This window comes from Leopardus geoffroyi, chromosome E1, assembly GCF_018350155.1.
Source record: "Leopardus geoffroyi isolate Oge1 chromosome E1, O.geoffroyi_Oge1_pat1.0, whole genome shotgun sequence".
Classification (NCBI taxonomy): Eukaryota; Metazoa; Chordata; class Mammalia; order Carnivora; family Felidae; genus Leopardus; species Leopardus geoffroyi.
The window spans coordinates 38,957,106-38,967,121 of record NC_059330.1 but is presented as its reverse complement, the minus strand read 5'-3'; the positions used below and the strand labels follow the sequence as shown (position 1 = coordinate 38,967,121).

The 10,016-nt window shown below is 56.2% G+C and overlaps 1 protein-coding gene across 1 annotated transcript; it reads left to right on the top strand.

Moving 5' to 3' along the window:
- Positions 1–2,178: 2,178 nt before the first annotated feature.
- NR1D1 (nuclear receptor subfamily 1 group D member 1) lies at positions 2,179–9,935 on the top strand. The gene is made up of 8 exons (XM_045488731.1): positions 2,179–2,843; positions 5,565–5,894; positions 6,150–6,238; positions 6,345–6,489; positions 6,859–7,499; positions 7,811–7,996; positions 8,544–8,754; positions 9,440–9,935. Exons 1-8 carry the CDS (start codon positions 2,813–2,815, stop codon positions 9,637–9,639), a joined length of 1,833 nt encoding a protein of 610 aa, XP_045344687.1. The 5' UTR covers positions 2,179–2,812; the 3' UTR covers positions 9,640–9,935.
- The last annotated feature ends 81 nt before the right edge of the window (positions 9,936–10,016 follow it).

Below are 10,016 nucleotides of genomic sequence, written 5' to 3'. Positions count from 1 at the left end.
AGTTACCTCTTTGTCAGGGAAGAAAAAGGGGGCCCTATAAGAAGTGCTGCAGAGGAAGGAGGGAGCAGAGGTAACCCCCCTCCCTTGCTCCCTCCCTCCCAAGCCTCCGCCTTCATACCTCACTTAGACTGCAAAACAACCCAGCTCCTTGCCAAGAGTTAGGCTGACTGAATTTCAACTCTCCTTGCCTCTGCTTCCTCTTCCCTCTCACTGGCTGCAACTTCAGGGAGAGAGTCTTGACCCCTGGCCCTTTCCCTATAGGGAAAAAGACCAACAAATAGAACAGGAGGTGGGTGGGATCACAAGCAAAGAACAGAGCTCTGGGCCTCAGGGAGGGTCCAGGACAACTGGGACTTGGTGTTGGTACTGGGGCTGGTGGGGCACTAGAGGTCATGCCCAGAGCCCTGATTTTGAATCCAGCCCTGGCAGATACTTGAGCCCTGGCCCTGCTTCTGATGGAAGAGTCAGGACAGGCTCAAAGAGCATGCAGTCCTAGACACAGCAGCTTACCTCCCAGCTTTCCCTCCAGAGCCCAGCAGGAGGGGAGGGGGGGAGGGGAGAAGGCTGAGTTCAGAACCAAGCTTTCCTGAAAAGCCTCTTTCCCAGTTTGTCCTAACCCCTCCCAATTTCTCCCACGCTGTGTTACAGCTTCCCAGCTCTGGGCCAGAAGGCCAGGGCAGGCCGGGGAAGCGCCCCCTGTCTTCTCTCTCCCACATTTTTGGGCGGGGGGAATAAAGTAAAAGCCCAGACCATTCTAAGGAGCCCATTTTAGGGAGCACATCTCCCTAAAGGGTCTCCTAAAGGGAGTCAAAGGGTCAGTGATCAAGCCAGCTACTCAGTCACCTCTCAGTCAACCTCACAGCCCTCTCAGTTCCTCTCAGTTCACTCAACTCCTCACCACCCAGCTTCCTCCTTCCTTGGCACCCACACTCCTCCTTTTCTCTACCTCTTTGCTGACTGTCATGTTTCCAGGCATCCACCAGTGCTGCTCCAGGCGCTGTCTGTGAACAAGTGGGGAAGGGCTTCCTGAGGGAAAACCCTCCCTCCAAGGACTGGGACTGAGGAGGAAATTAGCAGGAAGCAGCAGGTGGCTCAGCCTCACTTGGTTGCTTGGAGAAGAGGCCCCCATCTCTCCCCACAGTCCACGTCCTCAAGTGGGAGACATCTGTTTTCACCAGTGGGGCAATCGCTGCTTTGAAGGGGGCCATTTCTAACCCCTTGTTCAGTGTTTCCCTGTGTGTCTGCTCATCTCCCTGATGTTTGGGAGGGCAGAGGGAACTAGGAATGAACGTCTGACCTTGGGCCACCCACTTCTTCTAAGGCTCATTTTCCTCTTACTGAGGAAAGGATACTGAGGAAGGGGTGGTGGTGGTGAAGATGATCTTCGTGTTCCCTCCTGAGTTCCCTTCTGTGGGATCTGCATGCTGCACTCAAGCACTGGTGGTGGTGGGGGTGTCACTCTGCCCCCTGCCTCACCTCAGCCCCATTCCTTTAGGATCTTAAAAAGCACTTTCACCATAAAGTTCCCTTCCCTGGTCCTTTTTATTTCCCAGACAAAAGGAAATGACTCACCCCCAAGTCACCTCGAATGAGTGAGGTGGTGTCATACAAGCAGACAGGGAGTCCCCAGAGACAACCTCACCCGCATGGCAACTCCTCCTCCCTTAGGGATGCTCTCCCTAAGGAGAATAAAAGGAAAAAGGGGTCACATTTCCTTTTGGTCCCTGGACTTGGCCCTGCAGCAGAAATTCATCTTAAGCTCTTGACTTTGGGGGTATCTCCCTCCCCTACTGGTCATATCTCCTTGTGTCACTAGTAACCTCAAGGCGAGGTCAGTCCGGCAATCACGTGAAGCCCTCACGTTTGCAAGGTTTGCAGAAAGAGCCTGTTAGCTTTGATCTCCCGGGGAACAGCCAAGCTTGCCAGTCCCTTCCCAGGAATTCACATGCCTCTGCCATACAGGCTTTCCAAACACGCCACCCTGAGTCTTCAGGGCACACCCGACCCGACCCGGCTCTTAGCTCCTCCCCGGGTCCCAGCAACCGCTTTTGCAAAGCAGAAAGGGGGAAATATACGCAGTCCGCCCACTTTGCCAGTGGACTACAAATCCCGATAGGCTTGGCGTTACGCAGGCGCACGGAGCTCAACGTGCCTGCTGCTGGAAAAGTGTGTCACTGGGGCACGAGGCGCTCCCTGGGATCACATGGTACCTGCTCCAGTGCCGCGTGCGGCCCGGGAACCCTGGGTTGCTGGCGCCTGCGCAGAGCCCTCTGTCCCGGGGAAAAAGGCTGGGGCAAAAGGCGGCTGAGATTGGCAGAGTGAAATATTGCTGCCGAGGGAACGTAGCAGGGCACACGTCTCGCTTCTTTGCGCCTGGGTGCCCCGTTTCTCCCCATCACCTACTTACTTCCTGACTGCAACCTCTCTCCCTCTGGGACTTTTGCACCGGGAGCTCCAGATTCACTACCCTGCAGCGCTGTGGAGCCGTCAGGCAGTGGCACCCCGTGCACTGCAGAGACCCGACCCTCCTTGCTACCTTCCAGCTAGAAGAACTACAGCAGGCTGATTTCCCCTCCCCCACACTCTGCTCTTCCCATGCAAAGCAGACCTCCGTTGCCTCTGCGTCCTACCCTTTTGCAGGGCTGCAGTCAGGCAACCCCGAGACCTTGCTGCAGGGTGCCTCGGATCTTGTTTGTGATCCGTGGGATCCACTCTCCGCCCTCAGTCAGTGTCCAGGGGGCGACAGCAGCAATTGCAACCTCCAGTCTGTGTCAAGGTCCAGTTTGAATGACCGCTCTCAGCCGGTGAAGACATGACGACCCTGGACTCCAACAATAACACAGGTACTGAGATTCTTTACTATCATCATCCTTTGGTACTGTCTCTTCGCTTCCATGTATGCCTTAGAACAAGAGGAACTTTTTAAGGGGCTGGGGACTCCCTCGGTCTGGGGATTTGCTAGCATAATGGGTACCATAGGCTGGGATTAACAGAGCGAGTCCTGGGAATGTGCCCAGAGGCGCCCCACCACCACCTCTCAGAGTCCCAAAGCTCCTTTTAGCCTGATGGACTCTGATCCCGGGCAGGAGGAGATGGAGAGCGGGTATATGTGATAAGATACACAGTTTAGAGGGACTGGGAGCTTTGGAGCAGTGCCCCAAACGCCCCTTTTTCCCCCTCCCCCCTGCCCTGCAGCTGTAGCATGGCTGACCCTCTCGGAAAGATGATCCTCTCCTTCCTCTCTTTCTCTTCCCCTATTTCCTGCAAGCTCAAGGGAACCTGAAAAGCAGTGAGGCGATAGGGGCTCCAGGCAGGAGGGGCTGGGGGAATGGGTCGGATCTCACTGGGGAATCCTCAGTGACAGGAGGGAGCGGCACTTGAGGAGCCAGCAGAGTGGTGCTCGGCCCCAGGGAGGACACCCACAGCGCCCGGGAGGCCCGGAGGGCTCACATGGCTGCGGAGCCGGGCCCACGTGCTGCGTTTGTTTTCATTCAGCAGAAGCCGTGGCCGCCACCCCATTGGTCGTTGTCTCCCGGCCCCGTTACATAATGAGCTCCGCCCCCCCCCGGTCGCCCCGGCAACGCGTGTTCCCTTCTCTCCTCCCCTCAGTTGCCCCGGCCCGGCTGGCGTTTGGGGCCCAGCCCGGGACTTGGAAGCCCAGGAGGGGCGGGACGGGGGCGGGGCTGATGCTCCTGATTGACGGGACGGCGAGGGGCGGGGCCTCGGGTTGCGGGGTTCCTCGTTGGGGAGCCACGTGCAGGAAGCACACGTGGAGTGAGGACGTGAGGCCGGCTGAGGGCCCGGCTCCCGCCCCGCCCCGCTGAGATCTGGGTGAAGCTGGGCTGACTCACCGCCCCCGCCTGCCTCTTTTTCCTGTCCGCCTGCCTGGGACGGGAGGGGGGTGGGGAACCTTCTCCCCATCCCTGAAGCAGAGTAAGCTGGAGCTATCCCTGACCTCTCATGGCCTCGTGTTTACACTCCTCAATGGTACCTCACATTTAGCCACTCTTGTCTCCTCGTTCCTTTTCTTTTTATTTTGTTTGCACCTACTTCATTTTACTGCCTTTAGACTCAGTTTCGCCACATTCCAAATTCTTTCTGTTCCTGGAGCATCTCTTACTCCTGCAAACACTGTCTTAACTCCCCACCCCCACCAAACCAGCAGCAGTCTGTCAGAAAGGACTTCCCCAGAACAGCTACATCCCAGAATCATTACTGAAAGTCTTTTTTTTTTTTTTTTGTCACAGAAAACTGAGACCCAGAGAGAGAGGGAAGGTAACTTCCTCTAGGTCACAGATCAATTTGGTTCTGATAGATCTGGATCTAGAACTAGACTCTTTTGAGCATCCCCCTCACTTCCAGGTTAGAATCATCTTTGGGTGAAAGTCTTACTCCCTTTTAGGGGATGGGTGAACTAGGTCAAGTTCATTTACCACCAAATGATATCCCATCCCATCCTCCCCCCACCCCCCACCGAGCTCTGAAACTGTAGGAGCTGACCTGTTGTGCAACTATTTTATTGGGAGCTGGGTTCACCCTGACCAACCTTGAGCTATTTTAGGGTTGCCCTGCCCAGCTCAGTGTGTGTCAGTGGGTGAGCAAGACATGTGCCTCTGGATACACGGTGACATGGCTTGTGTTGGCTCACACGTGTCCTAGGATCCTCCCTTTTCCCACCCCACCCGTGGCAGGCCAAGCTAGGTGCTTGGCAAAGGTGTGGCAGGCAGGTCACCTTTTCTCCTGCTAATGCCACGGGAGCACAAACACCTGGTTGACAATGTAACCAGAGGGTCGAAGTCCCTTGAATGGCCGAGAGCCAAGGTCGTTGTCACCTGGCTGAGAGATCTAAAAGGGGAATTCCTAAACCCTAGGCTGGACAGTTTGTTTTTCATGTCCACCACCTGCAATGGGCATTGCTAAGTCTTCCCTGGACACAGAGGGAGAGTCCACTCTGACTCTTGCTTTTGGAGGCCAGGGGAACCAGCCTGGGTAGTTTCAGTACATTTGGAGAAACGTCTTCCAGTTTTGGGGGAATGTCACTGTCTTACTCTTGTAAGACCTTACTCTCCTCACTGTTGGCTAGCTTGCCCCAAATAGTCTCATCCCTGGAGTGGTCTTGGTGTTAAAATTGGCAGCTTTTTTTTTGGAGGGTGAAACTGGGCATTCTGAATGGGTCTCAGCTGCTCATCCCATCCTCACATCTGCCACTAATGATGAAGTCATTAGCTAGCTTCAGTCCGTATTCCCAAGGAAGGCTTCCGGGGTAGCAAGGTACATATATGAGATGCCTGCAGAGGTCATGCCTTTAGGGAGGCACCTCACACCCAAGGCAGAAGTTGAATGTACCCTGCAAAGAGCCTTGGTGTGTCGGTTGGCCATGTCATATCTGGTTTGCATTGGGGAGTTGCTTATTGTGGTTCTTCCTGGGACTCCAAGATTAAGGGTTCCACAGTTAACTTCCGAGCATGCAGCAGTGGGAGGTAGATGGGGGATGAGCAGGAGTGGTGCCCTAGGACCAAAGATACATGGTGCTGACACCCCCTTCCCTTGTGTTCTCCTGCCAGGTGGTGTCATCACCTACATTGGCTCCAGCGGCTCTTCCCCAAGCCGTACCAGCCCTGAGTCTCTCTACAGTGACAGCTCAAATGGCAGCTTCCAGTCCCTGAGTCAAGGCTGCCCTGCCTACTTCCCACCATCACCCACTGGATCCCTCACTCAGGACCCAGCTCGCTCCTTTGGGAGCATTCCACCCAACTTGAGTGATGATGGCTCCCCTTCTTCATCTTCCTCCTCCTCCTCCTCCTTCTATAATGGGAGCCCCTCAGGGGGTCTACAAGTGGCCCTGGAAGATAGCAGCCGAGTGTCCCCCAGCAAGAGCACCAGCAACATCACCAGTGCGTAAATTTCCAGCTGATTTGGGGGAAGTCGGCCAGGACTAGGTTGGGACTTGGTGTTCAGATGACACGGTTATTCCCAGGGCCTACCCTGGCCTCAGGGATTTCTCCTAGAGTTGCACCAACCGCTGTCCAGCCCAGTCTGGATACTGGAGGAGCTCCTCAGCTTTTCCCCTAGAATTTCCAGCCCAGAAAACCTCCACATCTCTGGCCAGACAGCCCTCCTGCTCACCTGCTGCCCCTCTCTTCCCACAGAGCTGAATGGCATGGTGCTACTGTGTAAAGTGTGTGGGGACGTTGCCTCGGGCTTCCACTATGGCGTGCATGCCTGTGAGGGCTGCAAGGTGAGGCAGGTTGGGGGTAAGGGCAGAGAGGTATGACCTCATTCCCCCGGACACACAGGCCTGGCCTGGATGGAGATGCTCACTAGCTGCCCCCCCGTCCTTCCAGGGCTTTTTCCGTCGGAGTATCCAGCAGAACATCCAGTACAAAAGGTGTCTGAAAAATGAAAACTGCTCCATCGTCCGCATCAATCGCAACCGCTGCCAGCAGTGTCGCTTCAAGAAGTGTCTCTCCGTGGGCATGTCTCGAGATGGTAAGGTGGCACTGTTGCCCCACAAAGCATCCCCACAACTCCCCCCCCCCCACTTCCTTCCACCCAAAGTTTGAGTTAATCCCTCCCTTAAAAAAGTCCCAACAGAGACACGTCAGACTGTGAGTCTCCTCTGTGTAGGGGATGCCCATCTTTCATCTTTTTGGATAAACACACTTCTTTACTATTCGCTCCTCTGGTCCCCTCAGGGCAATCCCTACTTGGAAAACTCCCTCGAGGGGCGTGGCCTTGGTTTTAGTTTTGATGTCGAACCTCAAGCGTTCAGGGCCTTGCCCTTTCAAGAGGAAGGAAGGAAGAGAAGCGTGTGAGTGTGTAGGAGAACTTCCTGACGCTGCTCTCATCCTGTCACAGCTGTGCGTTTTGGGCGCATCCCCAAACGAGAGAAGCAGCGGATGCTTGCCGAGATGCAGAGCGCCATGAACCTGGCCAACAACCAGTTGAGCAGCCAGTGCCCGTTGGAGACCTCACCCACCCAGCATCCGACTCCAGGCCCCATGGGCCCCTCACCACCTCCCGCTCCGGCCCCCTCACCCCTGGTGGGCTTCTCCCAATTCCCACAACAGCTGACACCTCCCCGATCCCCAAGTCCTGAGCCCACAGTGGAGGATGTGATATCCCAGGTGGCCCGGGCCCACCGAGAAATCTTCACCTATGCCCATGACAAGCTGGGCACCTCACCTGGCAACTTCAATGGCAACCATGCATCGGGCAGCCCTCCAGCCACCACTCCTCATTGCTGGGAAAGTCAGGGCTGCCCGCCTGTCCCCAATGACAACGTTATGGCTGCCCAGCGTCATAATGAGGCCCTGAATGGTTTACGCCAGGCTTCCTCCTCTTACCTTCCTGCCTGGCCCCCTGGCCCTGCCCACCACAGCTGCCAGCAGCCCAACAGCAACGGGCACCGTCTATGCCCCACCCATGTGTACCCAGCCCCAGAAGGCGAAGCACCTGCCAACAGTCCACGGCAGGGCAACTCCAAGAATGTTCTGCTGGTGAGGGCACTGGGGGTGAGGTGGGCAGGGGGCCTGGGAGACTGGATTTAGTATAGGGCAGCTGGGTGTGCCTGGAGGCTAATGCAGGGATATCCTCTTCCCAGGGGGGAGGATGCTCAGCCCTGCAGTAAGGGCTGTGCCTGCAAATCCCCGATCTCCACCTGGCACCTGATTGCTCCTTTACCTAAAAGACCGCTCCTCTAGGGCCACAGCCTCTAACCTGGGCAGAAGCTGGGGTCCAGCCCTGCTGGGGGAACCCACCTGAGCCAGTCTGGTTGATATTCCCCTCCCCACATCCCTTCCTCCTCCAGGCATGTCCCATGAACATGTACCCCCACGGACGCAGTGGGAGAACCGTGCAAGAGATCTGGGAGGATTTCTCCATGAGCTTCACACCTGCTGTGCGGGAGGTGGTAGAGTTTGCCAAGCACATCCCCGGCTTTCGTGATCTTTCTCAGCACGACCAGGTCACCTTGCTTAAGGCGGGAACCTTTGAGGTGAGTGACCCTTTGTGCTCCCTGGTCTTGACCTTGGGAAGGATCCCGCAGAAAGACTTGGTATCTAGGATAGGGAGGGACTCTGAAAGGCTTTGGAACCCCAGTATCTTTGTCCTGGCAGCCTCTGACTGCTGAAGGAAGGGGCAGAATCCCTCCCCTTCCTGCGTCAGGTTGGCTGGGACTTCTGTAATCTCAGCTGGGGTCTCAACACATCCCATTACCTGGAAATAACACCTTAGGGCACATTGCTACCCCCATTCTAGACTCAAATTAATTTTGGTGAACTTTTGCGACCTTGTCCCAGGTCACGGGTAGTGACAAAGTTAAGACTCAGATTCAGCCCTGCTGGATTCTAAAGCCAGGGTGATGTTCCCCATCCTTCCACCTCTCCCCCACCCCCACCCCACTGCCCATTCAGAACCCACCCCCACTCTTTCCCGAGAAACCTAAGGCGGTGCCAGTAAACCCTTTGGAAAACTTTAGGGGCAATTTGGCAAATGCTCCTCCCACCCCACCAGGGTGACTGTCTCTGTCCCCTCTCCCTTAGGTGCTGATGGTGCGCTTTGCATCGCTGTTCAACGTGAAGGACCAGACAGTGATGTTCCTGAGCCGCACCACTTACAGCCTGCAGGAACTTGGAGCCATGGGCATGGGGGACCTGCTCAATGCCATGTTTGACTTTAGTGAGAAGCTCAACTCCCTGGCGCTTACCGAGGAGGAGCTGGGCCTCTTCACCGCGGTGGTGCTTGTCTCTGCAGGTAGGTCAAGCTCTCTCCTGAGCCTGACCCTGGAGGGGGGTGGGGGGGAGGAGGCGGACGCAGTTCGATTCAACACACCTTTTATGGAGTACCTACTCTATGCCAGGCCCTGCACCGGGCACTGGGGATACAGACATGATTCAGACACAGTCTAGCTGGGGAGACAGACTCATGCCCGACTAATTATAAAACAGTGAGATAAGTGTCACAGTAGAAGCATGAACCAAGGGCTTTGGAAGCACAGACAACTATTTCTGCCTGGGGGAGCTGGGGAAGGAGGTGACACTTGAGTGGGGCCTCAAAGGACAAGTAAGGTATTGCCAGGCAGAGAGGGGGAAGGGCATCCCAGGCAGAGGGAACTACAGAGCAAAAAGCAAGGGAGCCTGGACACGTTTGGCCTGTTCAGGGAAGGAGAATGGCCTTGTGGGATGGGAGGTGACCAGCCCTGCTGAGCCCATGCTCCCAGCTCTCAGCTGCCTCCTGCTCTCGGGGCAGAGGCCTGGGAGAAGGAGTTGCGCTCCTCTCCTCCTCCTTCCCCCGTGGGCCCTCCGAGGGGCTTCAGGGAGAGGCTGCACCGGTGGCCGGGTCCTCCTCCTTCTTCTCCTCCTCCTCCTCGCAGACCTCCTCCGGTTCCTCCTCAGAGGAGCTCGGGGAGCCTGCCTCACTGCTGTCGTCTTCCCCACAGACCGCTCGGGCATGGAGAATTCCGCTTCGGTGGAGCAGCTCCAGGAGACGCTGCTGCGGGCTCTTCGGGCTCTGGTGCTGAAGAACCGGCCCTCGGAGACTTCCCGCTTCACCAAGCTGCTGCTCAAGCTGCCGGACCTGCGGACCCTGAACAACATGCATTCCGAGAAGCTGCTGTCCTTCCGGGTGGACGCCCAGTGACCCGCCCGGCCGGCCTTCTGCCGCTGCCCCCTTGTACAGAATCGAACTCTGCACTTCTCTCTCCTTTACGAGACGAAAAGGAAAAGCAAACCAGAATCTTATTTATATTGTTATAAAATATTCCAAGATGAGCCTCTGGCCCCCCGAGCCTTCTTGTAAATAACTGCCTCCCTCCCCCATCACTGACCCTCCCGTCCTCCCCTATTTAAATCACTCTCCGCCCCCCCACCCCCCGCTTATTCTCTAGCCCCCCGATTTGTTCTATTCCTGTCTCAAATCCAATAGTTCACAGCTGAGCTGGCTTCTGTGGTGTGTGCTCGTTTTGGGGGTGGGGGTGGAAATATTGCCAAGGCTGGGGCACACCTCTCCATCTGGTC

What these genes read in the sequence shown, in the direction of transcription:
- NR1D1 (XM_045488731.1), top strand. Translation starts at nt 2,813, where the DNA reads ATGACGACCCTGGACTCCAACAATAACACAG. An exon ending in ATGCCTGTGAGGGCTGCAAG is followed by an intron (nt 6,239 to 6,344) that starts GTGAGGCAGGTT and finishes CCGTCCTTCCAG; the next exon opens with GGCTTTTTCCGTCGGAGTAT. An exon ending in CGTGGGCATGTCTCGAGATG is followed by an intron (nt 6,490 to 6,858) that starts GTAAGGTGGCAC and finishes ATCCTGTCACAG; the next exon opens with CTGTGCGTTTTGGGCGCATC.